The sequence below is a fragment of the Scylla paramamosain genome, chromosome 25 (genome assembly GCF_035594125.1).
Source record: "Scylla paramamosain isolate STU-SP2022 chromosome 25, ASM3559412v1, whole genome shotgun sequence".
Taxonomy (NCBI): Eukaryota; Metazoa; Arthropoda; class Malacostraca; order Decapoda; family Portunidae; genus Scylla; species Scylla paramamosain.
In genome coordinates, this window is record NC_087175.1 from 327,501 (window position 1) to 354,546 (window position 27,046).

Sequence of the window (27,046 nt, forward strand, 5' to 3'; positions counted from 1 at the left end):
TTAGTGCATGAATGAACAAAATAAAAATAAAAAGTTTTAAAAACTCTATTTTTTTTTTTTTTTAATAAATAAAAGAAAACGACGTTGCACAGCTGATAGGGAACAAGAAGACCAGAAAGAGCTTGGGACCCTTCTCATGTAGCACTTTGAATTCCGTGGTGAGTTTTCCCCCCTGGATTTTCGTAGCATAGTATATTGTTGTTGAAGATGTCAGAAGTATATAAATAGGTCATTGCATACAAATAGAAGTTCAACTTTAGTAAAATCTTAATGTATTATTGGATGGAATGTTTTTACTGGCATAGCGGTGTGGGTGCCGATCAAGCCGGAATAGCCTAGCCGGACTTAGCTGGCCTGGTACGTCCAATTTGAAAACACTGTTAGGCTACACCATCTAGAATCGTCGACATTCTTCCCTGCACTGATCCTAGTATTCCTATATTCGTTCTATAATATGGATACCAAAACTACACAGCATAGTGAAGATGGAGCCTGACTACTGTCAAAATATAACAAAGAATAACTTCAGGCTATGTCTCAGCACTTCTGCTTCTGACACTCCTGGAAATTAATCGTAATAGGGTACTCGGATTACCCGATTTCTAGCCTCAATACAATTTTCTAGGACTAAGAACTGTACACCGACACCCCGAGGGCCCGAATACTAACTGCAGCAGCCAGCAAATCATTATTACCATTACTACATTACTACTGCTATCACTGCTACCACCGGCTATCTGTTGTTGTTGTTGTTGTCGTCAGTCTTCACTTAAACCCACCTTGACATATTCTTCCTCAGTATTATTGCAAGATCAGCACATCCCTTCATAATATAAACGTGTCTTGCATAACCACTGCGCGTTCACTGAGAGACGTTTGAAAGTGGAGTACCAAGAATTTGTGACGTAATTTGACTCAACTTGATTCATCGAGTGTTTAAAAGGCGTCTAAATCTATATTCTAATAATTATCTTCTCATCTTCCTTTTTCTCCTCCTCCTCCTCCTCTTCTTCTTGTTGCTGTCTGGTATTCTTCTCCACTCGTCTATCTTAAAGAATGGTCGCGCATTAATCACTACTGCGACGTATATAAGAAACACTTAAACGTCTTGTAAAATATTCCGGTATATTCTGGTAGTAAAAGTTTTCACCGAGAAGTCTTATAAATTACCGTCATAAATATTCTAATCCTCCTCCTCCTCTTCTTCCTCCTCCTGTTCCTGTTCCTCTTCCATCTCCTCTTCCTCCTCCTCTTCCTTCTTATTCTAACGCAGTCCCTCCTCATTTCTGGCTCCTATACTGGGTCAAACTGACGTTAACTTCCTTGTAATTATCAAAGGTTTATAGGTAATGTTATTCTACTTATTAATGTCCCCAATAATTCAATGTATTCACCAGAAAATGTTTAAAATGCACTGGAATTTTTCTATAGGCAGAAATAGACTTTTACTAATACGATATTTTCTGCAAGGTGATTGGTAGGACTGATACACACACACACACACACACACACACACACACACACACACATTAATTACATAGCGATTATAGCTATGTAATTTATCCTTCAGTTCCCACGCCTAGGAAATTTAATAGTGTGTGTGTGTGTGTGTGTGTGTGTGTGTGTGTGTGTGTGTGTGTGTGTGTCCATGGAGAATGTGCGTTGTCATCTCTTTTAACCTTAGAGAGAGAGAGAGAGAGAGAGAGAGAGAGAGAGAGAGAGAGAGAGAGAGAGAGAGAGAGAGAGAGAGAGAGAGAGATTAAAACTGGCGGTAGTGTCACATCATAAAACCAAACTCTCTCTCTCTCTCTCTCTCTCTCTCTCTCTCTCTCTCTCTCTGAAAACAAGCACGAGTCACAAATCAGCTGATCAGTGAGAGAGAGAGAGAGAGAGAGAGAGAGAGAGAGAGAGAGAGACCCGTGTACTGTACTGTAGTTAAACCTTCAAACTTAAAGATCTCTCTCGATCCCTCTCTCTCACCCACCCACACACACACACACACACACACCCTCTCGTTTCCTCGCTCCCTCCCTCATATCATTGATCCATTAAACACACCTCGTCCCTCCCGTTGTTAGGGGAAGCTGTGGTGTGGTCAGGGCGCAGGTCTAGAGAGAGGGAAGGAGGGAGAGGTGATGGTCAGAGCGAAGGAGGGTAGGTGACGAAACTGTGGGAGAGAGAGAGAGAGAGAGAGAGAGAGAGAGAGAGGCTGGACTATAGAGGTGAAGAAGGGAAGGATGAGATGAGGAACGAAAAGTGAGAATGAGAAGAGATGACGTGGAGAAGAGTGAATGAAAAGGAGAGAGGGAGAGGAAATCAGTGATAGGAGAGAGAAAAAAAAAAAAAGAAATCAGCGGTAGGAAAGAATGAGACGAAAACTGAGTGAACGAGAGAGACGCAGACGATAAGGGAGAAAGGAAATGATAGAGAGAAAGGAAATACTGGAGGAGTGAGAGAACGAGGGAGAGAAAAAAAGGGGTGGAGGGGAAATATTAATAGAACGAGGGAGAAAGAGAAGATAGGAGGGAGGGTAGACGAATGAGAGAGTGAGAGGAGAGGAGAGAGAGAAGGCGGGGAGGGTTACCAAGGAAGACAAGCAAATGCAATAAGAAAGGGAGATAGCGAAGGGGGAGAAGGAGAGAGGGGGGGGGTCAGGGGGTAAAAGAAGAGAGTGGGAATGAGGAGTTATGATAAAGAGGGAGGGAGGGAAGAGGAAGACAAGGCCACGCCGACTCGGACAAGAGCTGTTACCGCCAATCCAAGGGTGCTTAACGATACCCTGCGTCCGAACTTGTGCACTGCCACCCTGTCGTTAGCTCTCCAAGCCTCACACAGCCTCATAACGCCCTCCTAGACCTTATTCCGGGATGAAATCGGGGGTTTTAGAACATGGGGGGCAGGTTGAGTCAGGTGTGGGGTCGGGAGGAGGGGCGGGAGGGGGGTTTTGGGGGTTAAAAATGCAAGTTGGGGTTGTTTGGTAGGTAATTGCGAGCGTACGAGGAGAGAGGCAGTCACCCCTCCTTCCCCTCCTCTCGTTTGCTGCTCATTGCCCCCCCGTCGCTGCTTGGAGGTGAGTAGAGCATCCTTAGGTCACCACAGGCTAGGGAAACAGTCCTCTGACCCCGGGAAAAGACAGGTGGAGACGGAGAGGAAAGGTGAAGAAGCGGGCAGGTGAGACTTGATCACCTGGCCGCCCCGACTCCTCCTTCGGTCCCCCTACTCCTCCTCCTCCTCCTTCACCTGGAATGTCCCTCGTTTATCCCCCTCCTGCTCCTCCTCACTGCCCTCCACAGCACCCCACCACATCCCAACAACCTCTAGAATGCCCCTATGCCCTCGGTTGACCCTAAAATACACAGTAATCAGCGTCATTAAGGAAAAACGGAGCAGGAATTGGCGCGGGAGGGGGGACGGAGTGAGCAATGTAAAAAAAGATAGATTACGTGGGGCTTGTCCTGCTTCCTGCTCCTCATCCACACCTTCCACACCCGCCCCCACACCTCCAGCATGCAGCACACACCTGCCAACCCCTGGGGAACCCGCGGAAATAGGTGAAAAAGGGAGGAAATAGCGGAAAATCACAAACCAGCTACCTTGGTGGGGGGGGGGGGAGCGGAGACAAGACACAACACCAAGATTTGTGAAGTGCCAAATACTTGTTATGAAAGCCATTTTCCCATTCACTCCCTGATTGATTGGCCGTTTTACCTGTGCTGTATGGGGACTGGGGGTCACTAATTACCGTGTGAGGTGTATTAGGCGGTGAAATTAATGGAAATAAGTCCATGTGGAGGGGGACAGAGGCACCGGGTCGTGTTGACATCGTGGGGTAATTTGTCCCTAATAACAAGCTCATTTATCACCGCTATTGCTCTTTACTATCATGTTGTAAATGCCTGTTAGTGTCCCACAAGTGTGTGTCCATTCAAGAAACCCCCGTGACTGCTGTAATGAGGCGACCACGCAGTGAAATAAGAATGGAACGAGGTAACATATGAGGTGTGCTGGGCAGTGAGTGTTTAGGAGATGATAAGGATTTCCTAACATTGACTTATAGGGAAATGTGAGCTTGCTCTGGGATATGTGTGGCATTGTGACACTTTGGCACTCCTGATGGTGACCTGAAACAATTGTTGATGGGTAACTAATCTAAATCACAAAGAAAATGAGTTACTTTATCAGCATCCATTGTGTGGGAAACAAAGGTGATGGATCATTAGGAAATCCCCTCTCTGGTCGTGTGTGCTTAAGATGGATGAAGGATTAGGGTGCCAGCAAGTGTGGTTGACCCAGGACTTGTCAGCAGTGCCATGGGGTGTCAGTCACTGACACTGGTTAGGGCATGCAGCACCAGGTTGTGTGTGCAGAATCACCATAGCTGACCCTGGCACTGGTTTGGTCATGTGGCATTGAGTTATGAGGCTAGCATTACCATAAGTCACCGGCACTAGTTAGGGTGTGCGGCACTGATAAGTTGATAGGTTAAGATAGCTGAGATTTACCTCTTTGATTGAGTAGAATTATGTTTATTCCTTTCTGCTACTTGAAAACTGTAGAAAGATACACTGGTGACCCTGTGCAAAGTTACTTACCACTTAGGCTGTCCTGTAGGCTAAGCAACTAACATACATAGTGGCAGGGTAGTATCCATTCTCTGGCATGAAATAGAAACACCCTGTCCTCCCCCCCAAAAAAATACTAAGAAAAAACTCAGATTACTACCTTCTTTACCCCCAGGGTGTGCAGTTGTGAGTGGGAGGGGTGAGTGAGGCCGTGTGAGGGATGCAAGAGAGATGAAACACCACCTGACGCGTCCCTTATGAGGAAGAGAAGAGGGAGGAAGAGGCCGAGAATGGACACCCCACTGGCTACAGAAATTTCTGCCGATTTGGACGACGCTGAAGACAGGAAGGAAAATGGAGATAAAGAGGAAGAAGAAAAGGGAGAAGGAGGAAGAGAAGATGTGGAGGAAAAGGAAGAGGAGGAGAAAGAGGAGGAGGAGGAGGAGAGTGTAAATGGTGTTGATGTGATTTTAGAAGATGCTGTGTCTGCTACTACTACTATTGCTACAACAACTACTACTACTTCTACAGCTACTACTACTATCTCTACAACTACTATGCCCCTTACTACTACTACTACTACTACTACTTCTAGTGTTCTATCTACATCATCACCACCACCATCACCATCACTGCCACTATCACCACCACTACCACCTCCACTATCCTCATCACTATCATCTGAGTCACAACCATTGCCCTCATCACCATCACCACCACCACCACAGAAGTTAGTGGAGTCATCATCACATCAGTCACCACCACCATCACCACTTCATCTTCCAGCATCACCAGTACAATCATCACAATCATTACCACTACCCCAACAATCACCACCACAATCACCACCATCCACCGCCATCACCACACCACAGTTACAATCACCACGTTCAACTACAACACCACCACCACAATCACCGCAGTCTACTACCACACCACCACCACAATCATCACCACTTCCTCCTCCAACCACACCACCACCTTTACAATCACCATGCTCACCACAATCACCAACTCCCACCACACCTCCACAGTCACCACCACCACCTACCACACCACCACAGTCACCACCACCTCCTACCACACCACCACAATCACCACCTCCTACCAGCACACCATCACCACAGTCACCGTCACCCACCACCACCACCGCCACCACCTCCACCACCACCCTGCCACCTGGACTGACGCAAGAGGCCGTGGTGGCACAACTGAACCAGCTGCAGCAGACGGTGGTGTCCCACATCCTGCAGTATCAAGCAGGCATCATTGCTCAGTTCCAGCAGGTAAGCAGGCAGCAGGGAAGGGTGTCTCAAGCAGGTGGTGTTGTAAATTTGTGTTTTTTTTTCATTAATGGTGTTGAGTGATTAGTGATTAGTGGTGATGTAAATAGTGTCTCTTTATTTATTTTATTTTATGTTTTTTTTTTTTAGTGTTTGTGATGAATTGTTGCTCATAAATGTCTGGTTTGTTGATTTTTTAAACTTATGAATTCAGAGAAAGTGAAAATCTATTGTTCGTCGTGATATTCAGATTTCAAAGTTACATTATTTTGCTTATTTATTATATTTATTTACTTATTATTATTATTATTATTATTATTATTATTATTATTATTATTATTATTATTATTATTTCAAAAGAAATATAAGGCATTTGTTAATTGTGATTTACCTATAGTTATTGTTGTAACTTGTTTTGATAATTGATGGATATGGTAAGTTGATTCTGTTGTAACTTAAAACAGTAATATTTAGTATGCAAAAGAGAGAGAGAGAGAGAGAGATCAGTTATCAGCACGGAGAGAGAGAGAGAGAGAGAGAGAGAGAGAGAGAGAGAGAGAGAGAGAGAGAGAGAGAGAGAGAGAGAGAGAGAGAGAGCACAACAAACCACCATCACACACTTTAAAACTTTCAGATTCAACAGCAAATGTTATCCCAGCTGAGCAGTACCACCACCACCACAACCACCACCACCACCACCGCAGCTATCACTCAGCCCCAGAGCCCATCCCAAGCCATCACCGGCACCACCACCTCCACTACCACCACCCTGGCCTCTTTACAGACCCCCATCCCCATCACCACTGCTGCTGCCACCCCAGCCACTGCCACACCACCGCCGCCTTACTCAGACAGGGTGATGCGGAAGAGGAAGGTGTCCAGCATCATTGCAAAGGAAGGTAGGACTTGAGTGTCTTCCTCAGGGACTGCCATGTGTAGGTCTGACTGATGGCTTCCTGCAGCTTCCCTTGTGTTCTTCAAATGGGATGCAGAAGGCAGATTGATGCTTGTGTTATTGTAATGCTGGAAGGCAACTAAAGCTTTTGAAATATTTGAAAGGTGTACAAATATATAGATTGAGAATTTTAAAGCTTTTGAAATGTATTAAGGTTATAAGAATATTAAGTTATGGGATTTTTAAAGCATTTTGAAATATACTGAGGGTATAGGAATGAAAATATTGATAATTTGTGATGTTGATGGCTTTAATTGTCCCCCCTCCCCCTCCCTCTCCACAGATCCACCTCAAGGGAGGGAAGTTCACATGAAGAGGAAGAGAACTGCCTTTAATGAGAAGCAATACAAAGTGCTGGAGGTAAAGATAGAGAGAGAGAGAGAGAGAGAGAATATGTATCCACCATGTGTATATACACTTAGTCATCTCTTTTTTACCATTTCTTCTTTTCTCCTCTACCATCCTCTTCTCCATCTTCTGTCTTTTCTCCCTGTGCCTTTCTCCTCTCTTCCATTGCCCCTCTTCATTAACCTCCTCCCTTTCTTCCTCTATCATCCTTCTTTCCATCTCCTGTCCTGTCTCTCTACACCCTTTGCTTGTCTTTCCCTGTACCTTTCACCTGTCTCCTGCTCCCTCACTATTCTTCCTCTGCATCTTTCTTAATACCCTTCACCTCTCTTCCCCTCTGACCACCACCATGCCTCTCTCATTCTTCCACCCATCACCCACCATCCCCTCTAACCACCACCATGCCTCCGCCAGACCACGTTCGAGCACAACAACTTCCCCGAACCGATAGACCAGCACTGCATTGCCCTCCGCATCAAGACGCCGTACCGCAGCATTAAAATGTGGTTCCAGAACAGACGAGCCAGCGTGCGGAAGAGACTCACGCCACAGGAGAAGGGTGAGAGCACTGTCTTGCCTCTGTTGTCAGAGGTGGGGGGAAGAGGAAGGAAGGAAGGAAGGTTGTTGTTGAGTGTTGTTTAAATTTTTTTTTTCTTATTTTTTAGGAGAAAGAAAGGATGTTATTGAAGGCTTTGTTTTTATTTGTTTATTTGTGTATTTTATTGATTTCTTTTTATTTAGGGTAGAAGTGTGAATGATGTGTGTGTGTGTGTGTGTGTGTGTGTGTGTGTGTGTGTGTGTGTGTGTGTTGCTTTGAGCCATCCCATTTGAGGTTGCTGGGCTGGTATATAGATAAATAGGTAGATTTACTCATTATTAATTTTTTTTATTTTTATATTTTTTAGAAGTAATGTGCCTTGTACCTCCATAATGTGGAAGGAAAAGATGGTTCAAGTAATTCTTGTGCTGGAAAGTGGAGAGAAGATTACTTATGAATTTATAGGTCAGAAATTTAACCCAGAGACAAAGATGAGAGCTAAGAATTATTACAGAAAAGAAAAAAAAGTTACTTATGAATTTTCAGCAGTAGAAAAAGCATAAGTAGGATATATTTAAGTGGAAGAAAATCAACTTTCATTTCCCTTGGCTTCCTTCAGGTGCCCCCAACCAGGACAGCCGACCCATCAAGAACGCCAGCGACCCGGACGCCCGCTGGTACTGCTCCCTCTGCCCCTCCACCTTCATTGCCAAGAAGTGAGTCCCTTCGCTGCCTCTTTGTCCTTACCTTGCACAGTTGGGGGAAGATGTCACACTTGTGTGGTAGATTGTCACATGATTTGTTTCACTGAGTGGTTCAGTTTGCTTGGGTGGTTTCAGTGTGTGAAGTATTGTGCCAGAGTGGTGTTGCCTTCCTGGCCAGCAGGAGGGGAGGGTGGTGTTGTGTTGCCTTGGTGTTGTGCCTAATGTGGTGATGGTGGTGGTGGTGGCTTTGCAGGTTCCTGGACAACCACCGGGAGGCTCACAAGCAGGAGACGCTGTACTGCCCGGACTGCCACCTGGGCTTCACCCACAAGGTGCTGCTGGACACCCACCGCATCTCCAAGTGTTCCTCCAAGACTGGCATTGACCTCACCCACCTCAAGGACGAGGCTATCGACCCGCCACCACCGCTGCAGAGCCTGCCGCACCGCCGCTCCCTCAGGATCAAGGAGGAGATCGCCACCCCATCACCACAGCAGCAGCAGCAGCAGCAGCCTGCAGCCACAGCCACAGCCACAGCCACACCCACCACAGCTGTGGTGCAGCAAGGCTTCTCCCTCCAGGCTGGCCTCCCTCTCCTTCTCCTCCAGAAGCTGCAGAAGCAGCAGGAGCAGCAGCAGGAGACTACAGCACCAGTGGCAGCATCTGCTGGGTCCTCCCCACCCCCTCTGGTGCAGGCCAACCCTCTGCTCTTGCAGCAACAGCAGCAGCAGCAGCGGCTGATCCAGCAGCTACTGTTGGCACAGCTGCAGCAGGCCAAGGAGGGGCAGCAGAGTGTGGTGGTGAAGCAGGAACAACAGCAGGAGGAGGACAAGGAGGAGCAGCAGCACCACAAGGGGATGGAGGAGGATGGGGGGCTGGTGGAGCAGCGCGCCATCAAGGAGGAGATCCACATCAAGGAGGAGGCGCACGAGGTGGAGCATGATACCCACGAGGAGATGGACACCGGGGGAGGAGGAGGAGGAGGAGACGAGGGAAGAGCGGAGGAATCTCCCCACTCCCCCTCCTCCTCCTCCTCCACCAGCACCACCACCATCACCTACTCTGAGCAGCTCAAGCAGACCATCCAGCAGCAGATCCAGCAGATCCAGCAGAACCAGCTGCACCTCAAGTTGCAACAGATCCAACAGAAACAGAAGGAGCTTCAGCAGCAGCAGCAAGGCTCCAGCAGTGCCACAGAGGACTCCCCCAAGAACACCCACACGCTGGTGGCCCTGGGGTCGGGCGGCAGCCACGGCCAGGAGCCGCGCATCAGGGTGAAGGAGGAGCTGCAGGAGGGCGGCAGTGGCGGTGGTGGTGCATGCAAGGAGCCCCTCACCCTGCAGGACCAGATCTCCTCCATTCTGAAGAACCACGGCCTCAAGTCCCCCTGGCGCACTGCCTCACCCCCTGTGAAGGGCGAGCCTGGCCAGGGGGAGGGGGACAAGGGTCCCCAGCAGGAACGGGAGTCCATGCAGGAGCAGATCCAGGCCATCCTCCGCCACCAGCAGGAGCAGCGCCGCAAGATGGAGAAGGCTGGTGATGAGAGTGAGTGTTGCACTGCTGCTGCTGCTGGTGTGGATGATGATGGCGGTGGTGATAGTGTTATTTATGCTTGCTTTAGTAATGTAGCTATTACTGACTTAAATTAATCTGTATATCCTTACTGACTTCCATATCCATTGCTCTCTAATTTAAACAAAATGAAGATTTAACATGCTATAGCTGTCAGATGACTTTATCAATGTTTCCATAATACTACAAAGGTTGGGTCAGGTCACCATCATACATGCACATACACTCACACCTCTCTCCCTCCTAGCAGACGTGTCAGAGGAGACAGCCATCAACAGCATCAAGCGTTGCCGGCGCAGGACCACAGTGTTCAATGAGGTTCAGCTGCGCACTCTGTACCTCCACTTCACGTACTGCAACTTCCCTGACCCCTCCATGTTCAAGATCATCGGCAGCCTCACCAAGCTGGAGCCGCAGGTCATCAAGATTTGGTTCCAGAATGAGCGGTCCAGGCAGAGGAAGAGAGCTGCCCACTTCCTTGATGAAGGTAATTGTTCTGGTGACTTGAAGGAGTGAGTGTAGGAACTGTGTGTCTTGTCTTGGCCACCCCTCTATGTATGTGTGTTTGTATGTATTTGTTGTCTTTATTTATTAGTGGAGGCAATTTTTGTGTTTATATGTGCTGTGTGTTTCTCAGTGAAGATAATTGTTCTGTTTATTTCTGTTTGTTTCTTAATGAAGGTAATTTTTCTGTTTATTGATGTTGTGCATTTGTCAGTGAATGTCATGCATTTCCTGTGGTGTAGTGCACAGGGCTGTGTGGGCCGGGCTGTCTTTCTACTGGTCCAGTCTTAGCACTTATGCTTTTATCATTTTTCATTTTCCTCCTTGAGTGTTCATGAAGTGATGAGTGAGTGAGGAAAGTCATCACCATCTTTATTAATGTTATGATTGACTGTTTACTGTTTGTTAGTGTGAGTGTGTGCCTCTCTGCCTCTCTCTCCCCACCACCCATGGCTGACCTGTCCCTCCCTCCCTCCCTTCTGCAGTCAACTCCAAGGAGAAGCCGTACAAGTGCCGTGACTGTGGCATGTCCTTCGCCATGCTGACGTTCCTGGTGAAGCACAGCATGCGGCACAGCGGGGAGACAGATGCTGCCGCTGCTGCAAGGGAGGGTGCAGTGCGCACGTGCCCGCTGTGCCTGCAGAAGTGGAACCGTGAGGTGTTTGCGTCACACCTCAAGAGTCGCCACAACGTGAACTGGTCGCTGGTGGAGGAGCGTGCCGGCGGGTCCCTCACCTGCCACTTGTGCTCCAAGCAGTTCCCAGACCAGGACAGCCTGATGGTGCACAAGCACCGCCACCTGGACGAGGACCATGGGGTGCCTCCGCAGTGCCGGCAGTGCAAGACGACCTTTGTGAATGCAGTGTGCCTGGAGGCACACATGGAGACCCACCAACAAGAGTGGACCTTCCTGTGCACACTGTGTGATGCACCCTTCCCTGATAAAGTGCTGCTGGCCTCCCACCACATGGGGCATGGCATGCCCCTGGCTGTGGTGAGCACCCTGGACCGGTCCCGCTCCCAGCTGCAGCACACCTCTGTCAGGAAGCTGCAGGCCCGTGGCCGCCGCCCCAACCAGGCTGCCTCCCCCACCACTGCTGCTGCCAACAGCGAGGGCTCCCCTGAGCCAGAGTCTGCCACCCCCACCAGTCCCTCTTCCACCCTTAAGTCTGCCTCCCCCCCCAACACCTCTGCCCCAGACACCCCAGCAGTGTCCACCTCCCAGGTGGTGCAGTCATCGGCCATCTTGGCCACGCCGCAGGGGGTGGGCGCCCTGCCCCTCACCCCACCATCCTCTTCAGGGCCAGTGAGCTATGTCAAGCTGATCCCCATCCAGCTCATCCCTGTCAACAATGCCAGCGGGGCGGGGCAGAAGGGGTCCAGCGGTGCCCCAGGGAGCCTCACCGGGGCCACCACCACCTTCATCTCCGTGCCGGTGTCCCTGAAGGGTGCCGGGGACACGGCCACACCTGTGTCCGGCGCGTCATCCATTGTGAACTACCTGGTGGAGGCGCCACCCGCCACACTCAAGCCAGGGGAGAGGCACCGGGCCAAGGCGTTGCCCAACCTTATTCCCATTGGGGCTGGCCCCACCCCCACCACCCTGCCTCTCAAGGAGAAGAACACCCCTGAGGCACGCAGTCCCCCTGCCCCCCTCAAGGGCCGCCCTGTCCTCAGGGATGGCAGGAATGGCCTCAACACAGAGAACAAGGCCACAGACCACGACGGCCAGGGTGAGTATGTGGCCAGGCGGACGAAGTGGCCTGCATTGCTGTCTGGGAATGTTGTCAGTGTGTCACTTCTCACTGTTCTGTGTGTGTTAATGTGTTGCTCATTGTCCTGCAGAGGCTGAGGCGCAGGTCAACGAGGGAGGCAAGGGGGACACCTGGACGCCCCAGGACCCCCCTCCACCAACACACCAGGTGACCACAACACACAGGGAAATAACCTTAAAAAATTAAGATTATTACTGAAAACATTCTTTAATGATTTTTGAGATTTTTTTAGAGTTTTAAGTAGCCTTAATCATTATGAGTGAATATTGGTTGAAGCCACAGCTGGTGTGATGCATAAAGTATTGTATAAAGCATTGACTTGACTCACCACCCCATGTCCTCCCCATGACTCACCACCCCATGTCCTCCCCATGTCTCACACACCCTATGTCACAGATCGCGGGCAAGAAGAGGTACGTGCCCATCCTGCCTATGATCCCCCTGCCAGACACCCCCCCTCACTCCTCCACGCCCCCTGTCACGCCGCCCACCAGCCAGCACCTCAGGCAATCCCGCATGGTCTCCACCAAGCGACCCTGGCAGGGGTACGACCGTGGTGGCTACAAGCGTGAGTACCTCCTGACGTGGTTGTTTCAGCTGACTAAGACTGGTATCCTGGTAGTGGCAGTTGATGTGTGTTAGCTGTGGGTGCCTGGGTGTGGCTGCTAAGGACGTATAGGCCTCACAAGCTGGAGATTACTGCTTGTCCTTCTTTGGCATTTCACATCACTTCCTACATGTAGACCCAATTTGTGGCAATTACTGACATCACAAACTTCCTTACACATCCTCACACCAAACCATAACCAAAAAAAAGGGAAAAAGAAACAAAGAATGGACTTTTATCAGCTTATGTTGCCTTGAGTGTTATTTTCCACCAGGGGCTGACGAGGCTGAGAGTACAAATAACATGTACAGCTGTGTGGTGCTTTGTCTGGGCCATCCTGTATATAGATAGATAGAGAGTAGATAGACAGTACCCTCAGTCAATACCCACAACTTAAGAGTCTGTACCACTACGTGTACTACTTTCTTTCCTCCTGCAGGCCGCCGCACACCGACCTACTTCACGGGCAGCCAGAGGGAGGTGCTGGAGGTCCACTTTGAGTACAACAACTTCCCTGAGCCAGTGGAGCAGCTGGCCATTGCAAGTCAGCTGGGCGTGGACTACCCTGTGGTGAAGACCTGGTTCCAAAACACCAGGAAGAACATGAGGAAGCAGCTCAAGGAGGAAGGTGAGAGAGAGAGAGAGAGAGAGAGAGGGGGGGGGGGGGGGAGTTAAAGGAGGGAGAAGATAGGAAAGAGCTAAAGGGGAATATCAGGGAAAGAAGAGAGATAGATGGAGGAGGAAGAGAGGGAAATACACACTTGGAGGAGGAAGAGGGAAGAGTAATGATGAGATGAGAAATAATAAAAAGAAAAGAAAGAAAATACAAAGAAATGCAGTTTTTCTATCATACCATTAACTATCAAGTAAAAGGAACCGAATCATTGCTAGATTTATTTTTGCTTTGTTAAGTTAGTAGATTAATTAGTAGTCAATAAGAAGCAAATTAATATTCTCCTTTTCTTCAGCCAATTATGACCAGGATGGCCCATTCCACTGTCACAAGTGTGGTGTTGCCTTCATCACCCGCTCGGCCCTCACTGCACACTGTGACCGCCACCGCGACAAGACCAGCTTCTTCTGTGGCGAGTGTTGGATGTACTTCACCCACCCGGCTGTCTTCAACACCCACCTCATGAGCCATGCGGGTGAGAGAGAGAGAGAGAGAGAGAGATAGAGTGGCACTTTCATTGATTTGATCTTAGTGCATTACAACAAGAGTGAGAGAGAGAGAGAGAGAGTTGTAATGAAATAATGAAAAGTGTGTGTATATGTTTGCTTCTCAGTGTGTGTGTGTGTGTGTGTGTTCCATTTGTCTGTTTCTTCATTCTTCTGTTTCCCTGTCTGTTTGTCTCCCTGTCTATCTGTGTGTGTGTGTGTGTGTGTGTGTGTGTGTGTGTGTGTGTGTCTCAATCTTAATATTTTAACTTTCCAGGTAAATTCGGAGACAAAAAGAAGAAGCCCTTGAGTTGTGAGGAAGAGGAAGAGGAAGAAGATGAAGAGGAGGAGGGAGGAGGTAGCCAGATGGAAGGTGATGAAGAGGAAGATGAGGAGGAGGAGGAAGAGGAAGAGGAGAATGAGAGACGAATAAAACGGAAGAAAGGAAAAGATGGGGAGAAAGAAGAGGAGGAGGAGGAGGAGGAGGAGGAGGGAGACTGGAAGAACGAAAACAGTCGAGAAATTACCGTAGAATCCAAAAAAGAAGAGAGAAGAAGAAGAAGAAGAAGAAGAAAAGTAGATGAAAACAAAACAGATTCTCAGGAGGAGGAAGAGGATGAGGATGAAGATGAGGATGTGAATATAGAGCAACTGGATGAGGAAGATGAGGAAGAGGAGGAAGAGGAGGAGGAGGAGGAGAAGGAAGACGACTTGGAGGACTACCACTCCATCATGCCAGTGGAGTGTATCCTTGACGAGCAGTCCGAGGAGGAGATCGACATTGGAACACCCAGCAGCACAGAATCCCCTGGTCACAAATGCCCTTCCTGTGATGAGAGCTTTGCGTCGCTCATCTCCCTGAAGGAACACACGTCCCTGCACTGCTCACAGAGGCGGCGGCGGCGGCGGCGGTCCACCTCCCCTCCATTCGTGGCCGCCTGCACCACCACAACGCACCTCAACACCTCTGGGGAGCCACGCCGTGAGTTCTGCAGCTCCATACGTTGCTTTGAGTGCCGGTCACTATTCCCGGACCGCCAGTCGTTCATGCACCACTTCACCGTGACGCGCTGCAGTCTGAACCGGCAGCGTATCGAGTACACCGAGGAGGAGCAGAGCATCCTGGCCACTCACTACAGGGAGAACAACTTCCCCATGCCGGCTGAGATGAGTTTGCTGGCCAAGCGGCTTGGCGTGCGCTACCGACAGATCATGCACTGGTTCCAGAACAGGCGTAGCAAGGAACGCAAGCAGCAGAGGGAGAGTGAGTGCCCTGTGGTGTGTTAGTAGCTGGCTGAGAGAGAGAGAGAGAAAGAGAGAGAGAGAGTTCTATGTCTTGTCTATATGGTTAGTAGAGAGAGATTGATTGATTGATTAATTTTAGTTTTTGGTGCCACAAAGAGAGAGAGAGAGAGAAAGTTCTGTGTCTTTTCATCTGTGTGGTTAGATGAGTGTCCTGTGTTTGTCTGTGGTTAGCTTTTAGTTTGAGTTGCATCATTCAGGGCTTGTGTGTGTGTGTGTGTGTGTGTGTGTGTGTGTGAGGAGGAAGAGTGAATATCTCAACACTTATAAAAACACAGCCACTCACTAAGACACACACACACACACACACACACACACACACACACACACACACACACACACACACACACACACACACACACACACACACACACACACACACTCAAAAACATAACACTCACTCAGCCACACAGCCACTCATTCCTTCACTCCTTCCCTCCCTCCCACAGACAAGAACCCGCCCGTGGAGTGTGTGGAGTGCAAATCAACCTTCGTGACAGAGCAGAACCTGAAGAGCCACCAGGCAGCAGTGCACGGTGAGGCCAAGGAGAGCGCGGTGCAGGAGTTCCCCTGCACCGCGCCGGGCTGTGACGCCTCCTTCACCAACGAGGACCTGCTGGTGACACACAGACTGGCCCACCTGCCCGAGTCTGAGGGAAATGTATGTGTTGTGTGTGTGTGTGTGTGTGTGTGTGTGTGTGTGTGTGTGTGTGTGTGTGTGTGTGTGTTTGAGAAAGTGAGAGAGAGAGAGAGAGAGAGAGAGAGAGAGAGAGAGAGAGAGAGAGAGGTGCACAGGATTCAGTGACTTCTGTTTTTCTTATTCCTAATACTAGAGAGAGAGAGAGAGAGAGAAAACGGACATCACCATTTATCATACATTCCTTCTCCTTTTGCATAACCTATCACCACCTACCCATTCGTAGAGTTGCCCTATCTCTCTTACCAGTCATTGCTTCTCCACATTACCTGCTTGAGATCAAAGCCACACAACATTTCTCTCAATTATTACTCACTATTTCTCCCTTAACATAACATAACACACTTAGCCAGCCATTCCCAGACTCACCACCACCACCTCTTCAGTATATGGGCAGCAATCAGAAGGAAGAGAAAGAGATACCAGTATATTTGAGATTTCTACCTTATATATCATGCTTTATTTCTCCCCTAACATAACTAGCCTTTCCCAAATTTACAAACCCCTTCTCCTTCAGGGCATGGGAAGCAGTCAGGAGAAGATTGCCAGTATATTTGAGATTCCTGCTTTTTATCATGCATTTTTCTCTCTTACACCATGATATCTGTTTTTTATCATGCATTTTTCTCCCTTACATCACCTAAGTCACCTAGCTTGCCCTTCCTAAACTTACAAACCTCTTCTCCTTCAGGGCATGGGGAGCAGTCAGGAGAAGACTGCCAGTATATTAATTTTGAGATTCCTACTTTTTATCATGCATTTTTGTTCCTTACATCACCTGAGTTACTTAGAAGCTTGCCCTTCCTAAACTTACAAACCCCTTCTCCTTCAGGGCATGGGCAGCAGTCGCCTAACAATCCTGGGACCAAAGCCACAGTGGAAGAACTTCACAGTGACAGTGTTAGAGGCTCACTACAGTGACAACAACTTCCCAGAGCCTATGGACATTGGCTACATAGCACGGCGCCTTGATGTGGACCCCCTGCATATACACATGTGGTTCAAGGTGAGGCTTTGAGGCTGTGTGTCTGAGGAGAGTCTGGGTTTATGTGTATCCAAGAGAGGGAAAGAGGAAATTTGTGTATTTGTGTGTGTGACTGAGAGAGTCTTTGTTTGTGTGTCTGAGAGAGAGTCTATCTTGTGTGTTTAAGAGAAAGAGGCTGTGAGTGTCTGTAAGAGAGAGAGAGAGAGAGAGAGAGAGAGAGAGAGAATGTTTGTTCATGTGTGCCTGAGAAAGTTTGTATGTGTGTGCCTGAGAAAAGAAGAACCTATGTGTTTGAGACAGAGAGAGAGAGAGAGAGAGAGAGAGAGAGGTTGTGTTCATGTACCACCATATAACCTACATCCTACCTCTCTAACCACCACCACCACCTCACTCACCACCACAGGAGCGAAGGAACCAGCACATCCGGAAGCTGGAGGAGAGTGGCCGGGTGGTGGTGGAGGGTGGCCTGGCGGTGAGCAGTCAGCGTGCCCTCAGCCGAGTCTGCAACACCTGCGACGCCGCCTTCATCTGCCAGACTGACCTGGACACACACTCCGAGATGCACAAGTCATCGTGGGCACAGGTGAGTGAACAGAACGATTAATCAAGAGTTTTATGTCGGAGGGGCATCGTTGAAGGGCAACACAAAGATTAAATAAAATAAAAAAATACCCATTGAGGTGCCAGTCCTAAAGTCAAAAGGGTCACCCATAATTTGAGGATAAGTGTATTTGTCGTAACCCTCCTCCTTACCTTTAAGGGAAGGCAGAGGTTACGCAGGAACTGCACTAATTCTTTATATAACAAACACCACAAGGTTTAAATCCAGGTAACCGAGAGTTAAGGCCGGGGTTCTCACAATGGGGTAAGCCACAAACAGTTCAGAAACGTTAACACTATTTATTAACCAGTAGTTAACACATTTCATGATACTCGCATTTCTAGCTCTCTTCTACCGCTATTTTCATGCTAACTGCTCTTCTGATCTTGCTAACTGCATGCCTCCCCTCCTTCCGCGGCCTCACTGCACAACACTTTCTTCTTTCTCTCACCTCTATTCTGTCCACCTCTCTAATGCAAGAGTTAACCAGTATTCTCAATCATTCATCCCTTTCTCTGGTAAACTCTGGAACTCCCTGCCTGCTTCTGTATTTCCACCTTCCTATGACTTGAATTCCTTCAAGAGGGAGGTTTCAAGACACTTATTCATCAATTTTTTGACCACTGCTTTGACCCTTTTGTGGGACTGGCATTTCAGTGGGCATTTTTTTTTATTGGATTTTTGTTGCCCTTGGCCAGTGTCCTTCCTACATAAAAAAAAAAAAATGTCCACAATCACCACCCTACACTCACGCATCTTACCATAACAAAGATCAGCTGATCTGATCAGCTGCTTAAGTGTAAGCACAACACACTTCCTCTTTTCTACAACTTTAGGCATGATGAAGGCGTCAGGCGATAAACAGTGCACACACGGGACTGAGTCACTGAGTAAACACAGTGCAGTGGGCTGCGGGTGATGCGAAGCAGTGCGCTCTGGTGGCGAGGGGACAAAGTATGCCTCACGTGGGAATTTTAATCAATTTTATGAGTACACATTGATTTTTTATTGATTTTAAGGCTCGGGGAAAAAATGTGCCGGATACTTGAAGCTGCCGGATACTCGAATGCCGGATGAGAGGGATTTTACTGTAACTTGATCACAAGATTAATTACAAATTGGCTAGGTCCATTAACTACACGGCCTTAGTTACCTTTACTCGGCGCTCGGGTGCCTCGTCATCAGGGCAGGCACTGTCCTGTTTGTGTGACTAGGGATGCTGTAAGCCTCAGAAGGGGTAACGGCAATAACCAGTGACCTCTGGGGCAGTGGGTGGCCAAGGCCTGGGTGCTTTGGCGACAACACACCCTCGGCTTGGCTACGACATATTGGAACCTCCCTTTTGAAAGAGTTTAAGTCATGGGAAGGAGAAAATACAGAAGCAGGTGGGGAGTTCCAGAGTTTAGCACTTCAAAAGGAAACAAGATTTGAGTTTGTTATTCACTTCCAATCCATTCTCTCTACACCAAAAGAGGAAACAAATATGAGTGTGCTATCACCTGTACACCTTACCTTACACCACCCTCATCTCTCCAACATAAGTGCAACATGATATCCACTTGTATATCCACCTACTGTACTTTAATTTTCTGTACTCTAAGAAGGAAACATGGTCTGAGTTTGCTATCACCTGTACATCCACTCACACCATCCTCATCTCTCCACCCACAGAAGTGTAACATGTGCAGCAAAGAGTTTAGCAACGTCATCGCGCTGGAGACTCACTGGATCAGGCATGGGGTGGAGTTCATGGGGGAGGCGGGGGAGGGCACCAAGCAGGAGGCCACCACCACTGCCGCCACCACCACCGCTTCCACTACTACCACCACCACCACTGCGGCACCACCACCATCACTGCCGGCACCTGAGAGGATGGCCAAAGCTTCCTTCTCTGGATTGCAGTTAAAGGTAGGTTGTTTTTGTTCCTCTGTTGATCTCTCTCTCTCTCTCTCTCTCTCTCTCTCTCTCTCTCTCTCTCTCTCTCTCTCTCTCTCTCTCTCTCTCTCTCTCTCTCTCTCTCTCTCTCTCTCTCTCTCTCTCTCTCTCTCTCTCTCTCTCTCTCTCTCTTAGTTTATTCTCCCCTTTTGTTTTGGTTCTTTCTGTCCCTTCCTCCTTCCTCTCTCCTTTCACTGCAGTTCTCCCTCTGTAATCTTGCCTCTCTATTCCTTTCTTCCTCACTTTTATCTCACTTCATTCTCCTTTACTCTCTGTCTTTATAAACCTCTCTCTCACTGCTCTCGCCCTCATTCCTTTTCTGCTATTGTCCCTCATTCCTATCCCCCTTTTCTCTGTCCTTCACTCTCCCCTCACAGGCCTCACTGCTCTCCCCCACACTCCTTTTCTTCAGTCCTCTCTCCTTCACAAGCCTCACAGTTCTCTCCCACATTACTATTCTGCCATTCTCTTTCCTCTCCCTCACTCTCCCCACATGTCCTTCTCCTCTCCCCTCTCGCAGGTGCTGGATGGCCACTACCAGCAAAATCACTTCCCTGGAGCAGCCGAGGTGTGGCTGGTGGCCCGCCGCCTGGGGCTGCGACCAAGGCAGGTCACACACTGGTTCCAGAATCGCCGCGGACGAGAGCGCCGTGCCCACAAGGTCACCACGCCGGCGTCACACCCATGCCTATGGTGTGGCGCGGCCTTCATCACGCCACCTGCCCTCCGCCGCCACCGTCGCCACCACCGCAACACTGCAGCGCGTCATGCCTGTGCCCAGTGCTCTGCTGTGTTCCTGACGGCAATGCTGCTGGAGACGCACTCTCTCCTTCACCAGACATCGCCACACAGCCGCTCCACCTCGCCCTCCCAGCGCCCACCAGACTCCAGCCGGGACCCACTGGCCGTGGGACAGGTGCGCCCTGGCACACTGCCTGCACCGTCCGACACAGACGAGTCAGACGGCAGTGAACCAGAGCTGAGCATTGACCTGACCGCCACGCCAGCTGCAGAGGAGGGCCAGGGCGAGGCAGGCACGGCTGGCACTCACCCGGCACCCAGCTGGCACACCCCCCAGCCCGTCATGGAGGAGGTGGACGAGGAGATGGTGGAGATGCTGCGTCACGCCGGCATTGAGGTGACGGACGAGAGTCTGGCCGGCAAAGAGTCACCTGCAAGTAAGGACAAAGCAGCCAGCAAGGTGGATGAGTCTGGTGAAGTGGGTGAGTCGGGTGAGGTGCGGGGGCAGGAGTTCACGCTGACGGAGGAAGAGGCGTCGGCTTCCTTGGAGAAGGATGTGATATGTGAGCAGGTGTTCTTCGATGACCACACCGACTCTGAGGACGACTCAGAGGAGGAGGAGCCCAGGCTGAAAATTGTGAGTGCCTACACCATATCACCATCAGAGAGTGACAAGGCCCGAGCCAGCGAGGCACAATGAGGCCAGCCAGTGCCACTCCAAGCCCCCATAATGCAATACTCCACATCTGTTTAGTGGAAACTTACAAAACTCGTAAGAGGAAACTTCTGAAGCTGTTATGAATGTCTGAGAGGGTCAAGGAGGCTATTGAAAGCTGTTGAATGCTGTGGCGTTAGCAGCAAAGCAGTTCTGAAGCTGTGTGAAGCTGTGCAACAAGCTTTAGTGGCAACATCAGGTGGTGTGTGTCTGTATGAAGCTAGAGATTTGTTAGAGAGCTTTTTTTTTACTAAGGAGTGTGGTGAGGCTGTTATCGGAATGGTGAAGGATAGTCTTAATGTGTAGTGAGGCTGTGGTGGTGGTGATGGTGGTGGTGGTGAGCTGCTGGTGTTGCCTACCCTGCCCTGCCCTGCCCTGCCTCGTGCTGTTAAAAAGGGAGTCTTGTTGGGAAGCATTTTTATCCCTGTTCTGTCTGGCTGCTCATGGCTGTCTCAAGTCACCTCTTGGCTGTGTTATATCACTTCTTATTTTGAATGGCTGTTGATGAAGAAAACTTTGTTGGTTGATTGATTGCTGTTGAAAAGCTTGTAGTAGAAGCTGTTAGAGGCCAGCTTTTGTTTCTGTTAGAGGGTTACTGATACAAAGTGCCAGTGGTGCAGGAAATAACCACAGGGATGACCTAAGAAATTAATTGTTTGAGTGCCATGAGGAACACATAAAAGACAAGATACAAATTAGTCACACAAAGGATGTTACAAAATGTTCTCAAGACAAAATGTGGCATTACGACGAAAGGAGAGGAGGAGGAGGAAGAAGAAGATGAAGAAGAAGACGCTGTTAAGAAAGTGTTGCTGTGATCACGGACACACGAAAAAAAAAGAATGTTTCGGAGAATTACGAATCTCCAGCGGCGTGCAGAGAGAGGAAGACAGTGCTTTGTTGATAAGGGTGAAACGAGTATGTATGTTAATGTGACTTACAGACGAAGAACACTGGTGATCTCGCCAACTCTGAGCAACGATTTAGTGGAGATGAAAGAAAACGGAGGCAGGGAGGAGTACAAAAAAACAACACACACACGTACACAGTCTTTCCTTTGTATGTACGTATAACTCTCCTGTGAGGGGTGTACATGTGTGCGCATCTCAGTACCTCCTAATGTACGTACACACTTGGTTCGCTCGGTTCGCGGCAAAATGGTTCAACAGAAAGTGGTTATGATGTTTGTGGTGGAGAATTATTATTGTTTTGCTCAGGTACTGGGTAATGCTAATGGCCTGTATGTGTGTGTTTGTTTGTGTGTGTGTGTGTGTGTGTGTGTGTGTGTGTGTGTGTGTGTGTGTGTGTGTGTGTGTGTCGCACTCAAGAAGGGCCGACGAATTCTTACTCAGTCACATTCAGGAAAGGAGAAACAGAAAATGGAAGGAAACAATGAAACGTGTGATTGATTTTATTTTAAGTGTTTTTGTTTTTTTATCTTGTTATTTTGTTGTTTTTTTAGATTTATTTTTTAAGGATTTTTTTTTTTTTTTTTTTTTTTTCTTTTTTAAGTTTTGAAAAATGTCTGTGTGTGTTTGCAAATTTTAAGCATCTTTCCCATTCCTAAGTTTCCTGTCATTGTTTTATTATTCATTGTCTCCATTATTATTACTTTTATTATTATTACTTTATTTGCTTCTCTCTACCTCCACTTCCTCCTTCCTTCATTCTTCTGTACCTTTCTCTCTCTCTCTCTCTCTCTCTCTCTCTCTCTCTCTCTCTCTCTCTCTCTCTCTCTCTCTCTCTCTCTCTCTCTCTCTCTCTCTCTCTCTCTCTCTCTCTCTCTCTCTCTCTCTCTCTCTCTCTCTCTCCTTGTTTTCCTCCATGCCTCCATTCCTCCATCTTTTCTTCATTTTCTCCCTTCTTCCTCTCAATTTTTCCCTCCATCCTTTCCTCACTTCATCTCTCTCTCTCTCTCTCTCTCTCTCTCTCTCTCTCTCTCTCTCTCTCTCTCTCTCTCTCTCTCTCTCTCTCTCTCTCTCTCTCTCTCTCTCTCTCTCTCTCTCTCTCTCTCTCTCTCTCTCTCTCTCTCTCTCTCTCTCTCTCTCTCTCTCTGCATTCTTTCATATACATCAAGGAGGAAGAATATTAAATGTGTATATTCTAAATCTCTTTATTTTGTATAGCAGAGTGTATGCTTAGTTGTGTATACGTAGAGTATGTGCCATATATATGTGTGTATCTCTCTCTCTCTCTCTCTCTCTCTCTCTCTCTCTTCTCTCTCTCTCTCTCTCTCTCTCTCTCTCTCTCTCTCTCTCTCTCTCTCTCTCTCTCTCTGTGTGTGTGTGTGTGTGTGTGTGTGTGAAAGTAAATTGCAGTGAATGTGGGAAGAAGAAAGAAAAAGAACCAATTATTGATGTAGAAAGAGTAATGAATTATGGGAACAGGAAGGAAGAGTGGGAAAAAAATATATAGTAACATTAACAAAACAAAATAAACCTCTCACTTGTTATGATACAAAAAAAATGCATGTTATTATTATTATTATTATTATTATTATTATTATTATTATTATTATTATTATTATTACCGTAACTGATATTCTCAGTCTAACGTATGCTTGTGATGGTAACTGGTGAAGGTGGTGGTGGTGGTGGTGGTAACAGTGCAAAGTTCAGAGGAGGAACAAAGAGAGAAAAAAAGATTTAAAGTTTTGTATATATAAAATGTTAACGGTTTTTTTTTTAGAATCTTAAGGGCATTAGATGAGGCAGACAGAAAACAAAAACAAACAAAAAAAAACATTGAAAACTTACCAAAATGCCAAATATGTATGTGTGAATGTGTAAATAAACGTGTGTGCGTATATGTGTGAGTGTGTGTGTGTTTGCGCGCGCCTGTATGTGTGTGGGCGGGCAGTCACGCGCACAACAGCTCAGTTAGGTGCGTTGATAAGAGTGTGGTAGCCTAGGAGTCGCCACCAGTTATAGGTAGTGTGTAGTGGTGGTGATGACTTGTTATACTTACTACTAATTGCAATGCACTCTCGTGATTTGTGTGAGGGTGGTGGTGGTGGTGGTGATGTGCGTGTGTGTGCGTGTTTATCTCACATTTCTTCCTTTTGTGTAACTTCCATTATTTCTTCGTTTCTTTCGTTTTTTTTTTTTTTTCCTTCCTTTCCATAGAGAACAGTTCCTATTTATTCTCCTTCCTTCCTTTTCATAACCACATCGTCATTTCTTCCTTCCTTTCTTGTTTCCTCCTCCATTCCTGTACAGAACACATCAATTCTTCTTTCTTCCTACCTCCCTTCCTTCCTCCCTTCTTTATTTTCTTTTCATTCCTATACAAAACATTTCATTTCACATTCCTTTCTTCCTTCTACTCCTCTTGCTCCTCCTCTTCCTCTAGACATCCCACCGCCACCACCACCACCGCCGCCGCCTCCTTCAGAATGAATGTAAAGAAAACTGAATATTTGTAGGCAATGAGAAATGTTGAGATGGAAAAACATTTATACCACAGTTTTAAATGTTCCCTTTCTTGTTGTATTACTAACGTACATACAGACACAGTAGGTATATACACACTCACACACATACGTGCAAACATACACACATACATACATACATATACACACGTATGCAATATCCCCTCTTTCATGTATTTTCTATGTACTTAAAATAGAAGAAAAATTACAAAAATATATATATATAAGAATTCACATGTACTATATTTGTTATTTGTAAAAGGAACATTGCAACACTCAGTCCTCCTCCTCCTCCTCCTCTTCCTTATGTAGTATGGTAGTATATTGTTCACATACAGGTTAGTCCTCCTTCTCCTCTTCCTCCGGTTCTTCTTCTTCTTCTTCTTCTTCTTCTTCTTCTTCTTCTTCTTCTTCTTCTTCTTCTTCTTCTTCCTTCTCCTCCCCCTTTTTTTTTATTTATTTATTTATTTATTTTTTTTTTTAGTTTGTACAAGATTTTTAGTGTGTCGGTCCGTTCTTTATTTATACATAGTGCCATTACTACTACTACTACTACTACTACTACTACTACTACTATTTTTTCATCCACTACCAACAATAATAATTCTACTACTACTACTACTACTACTACCAACTTGACTAGTACTCCTAGCTCCCCTAGTACTGCCTCTAGCTCCACCACCAACACTACTACTACTACTACTAATACTACTACTACCAATGCTGCTTCTCTCCATCTCTTATCATCACCACCACCATCCCTCCTCCCCCTCATCCTCCTGTTCTTCTACTACTACTACTACTACTACTACTGCCCGGTATATTCCTTGCCCCAGTAAGGAAAGAAATATTACATTACGTTTGTACAATTTGGGATCTCGACGCAGAGTTTTTTGGTTGATTAATTTACGTGAAGGCAGTTAGGTTTATTTTGTGTCTCAGACGATAATCTTACGTACGCTTTTACTTTAGCAACTGTAGAAACGTGTTAGGTAATATAATTGTATTCTTATTTATTGCTTTTATTGACTTTTTTATATCGCGGGTTCTTTGCTGGTTATCCAAGTGGCTATTATTGTTATTATCATTATCAGCGTTTGTCTTGACGTTTTTTTACTCAAGCTTATTTGTTTATTTTTTTTATTTATTTACTTATTTATTTATATATTTATTTTATTTTATTTTTTATTTATTTTATTTATTTATTTTTTTTTTTTCGAGAGGGTTTGAGAAGCGTAATGTGTGGTTTTGTGTTTATTCAGTTTCGTTTCTTTCGTACACTCATTTAGAGGTAAGATTATTATTATTATTTTTTTTTAAGGAAATAAGAAAAAAATAGGATTAAAAAAATGTTTAGTTCATATTTCCATTTCTGTTTGTTCCGTTCACTTAATTAAACGATTTTTTTTTTTTTTAAGGAAAATTTGAAGGAGCTAATTTTATTTTTTTTTTCTTTTGCATCGCCGTCATGGAATCTATTATTATTTTTTTTTCGGGAGCTTTTTTTTGTACATTGTGCTGCTTCGTTTGTTTGTCTCCATCGTGATTATTTATGTGTTCGTACGTACGTTTGTTTGTCTGTTTGTTTGAGTTATGGTGGCGCTTGGAATGCTTGGATGTATCGTTTGTTTTGTTAGAATTGCTTGGTGGTGTTTGTGCTTCTTATATTGTTATTATTATTATTATTATTATTATTATTATTATTATTATTATTATTATTATTATTGACTGCGTTATACGTCTCCTATTTTTATCGTTTTTCATTATTTTTGAGAAGCAAGGGTGGTGGTTTTGCATTATTATTATTATTATTATTATTATTATTATTATTATTATTATTATTATTATTATTATTAATCACTTAGTCACAGGCTGCCATGTAGTACAATTAAGTGCATAAGTTATTAATTATTGTCTTTATGACTCTCTCTCTCTCTCTCTCTCTCTCTCTCTCTCTCTCTCTCTCTCTCTCTCTCTCTCTCTCTCTCTCTCTCTCTCGCTTGTAGGCAAATGGATTTCCTCTGGAATTTTTTCTAAATATTCTGTAGTTTTTTGCCATAAAGGCTGAAATTTTAGACTATAGATGTGTGTTATTGACCTTTGATGACTGGTAGTAGTAGTAGGTGTAGTAATGGTAGTGGTTATAGCAATAGTGGTGGTGGTATACTCTGTTCCAAGTGTTGATGTAGGTTCGTGCCACTCGCTGCTTGGCTATGGGTGGAGCTTCACGAGTGTTGGCTCGCCACGTGGGTTAAGATGCTGCACTAAGCACTCATTTGCAGACCAATTCATCTTAACCCTCACCTAAAAGAGGAAGCCAGCAGGGCATCTTATGAGGACAATTTTACCTCTCTCTCTCTCTCTCTCTCTCTGAGGAGGAGGAGGAGGAGAATCTGTACCTAAGTGTTTCAGAATGTCGTTTTTCAGGTGTATGTTACGATGTTAGCCATGTCTGCTGCTGTGCCAAATCACTCCCGGGTCATCATTTTTCCAGTGACTTCATTGTGAACGCGTGCCATATGAAGGCGACAGCATCAAACCATCACCCAGGTATTTTATATATTTCATGCATTATCAACTACTTTTTTTGAAGTTGTATTGATAAATTACCATCGCTCCATTGCATGTGGATAT

General features: G+C 46.6%; 1 protein-coding gene across 5 annotated transcripts in view; it reads left to right on the top strand.

Moving 5' to 3' along the window:
• Nucleotides 1–26,492, top strand: part of LOC135113033 (uncharacterized) — a 27,954-nt gene extending 1,462 nt beyond the window's left edge. Inside the window, exons 1-19 of one of the 5 annotated variants that reach the window (XM_064027958.1) lie at nt 31–158; nt 4,738–5,848; nt 6,480–6,744; nt 7,084–7,160; nt 7,563–7,707; nt 8,306–8,402; nt 8,644–9,935; nt 10,213–10,449; nt 10,952–12,199; nt 12,312–12,388; nt 12,638–12,809; nt 13,288–13,476; nt 13,817–13,996; nt 14,284–15,270; nt 15,758–15,969; nt 16,838–17,011; nt 17,394–17,573; nt 19,263–19,499; nt 20,047–26,492. In XM_064027958.1, the coding sequence (XP_063884028.1) occupies nt 4,820–5,848; nt 6,480–6,744; nt 7,084–7,160; nt 7,563–7,707; nt 8,306–8,402; nt 8,644–9,935; nt 10,213–10,449; nt 10,952–12,199; nt 12,312–12,388; nt 12,638–12,809; nt 13,288–13,476; nt 13,817–13,996; nt 14,284–15,270; nt 15,758–15,969; nt 16,838–17,011; nt 17,394–17,573; nt 19,263–19,499; nt 20,047–20,967 (7,719 nt within the window). In that variant the 5' untranslated portion in view covers nt 31–158; nt 4,738–4,819 and the 3' untranslated portion in view covers nt 20,968–26,492. Of the gene's footprint in view, nt 1–30; nt 159–2,943; nt 3,071–3,424; nt 3,552–3,608; nt 3,988–4,737; nt 5,849–6,479; nt 6,745–7,083; nt 7,161–7,562; nt 7,708–8,305; nt 8,403–8,643; nt 9,936–10,212; nt 10,450–10,951; nt 12,200–12,311; nt 12,389–12,637; nt 12,810–13,287; nt 13,477–13,816; nt 13,997–14,283; nt 15,271–15,757; nt 15,970–16,837; nt 17,012–17,393; nt 17,574–19,262; nt 19,500–20,046 lie in introns of those variants that run through there. The other 4 variants (XM_064027957.1, XM_064027960.1, XM_064027959.1 and 1 more) reach the window with 4 other exon arrangements.
• The last annotated feature ends 554 nt before the right edge of the window (nt 26,493–27,046 follow it).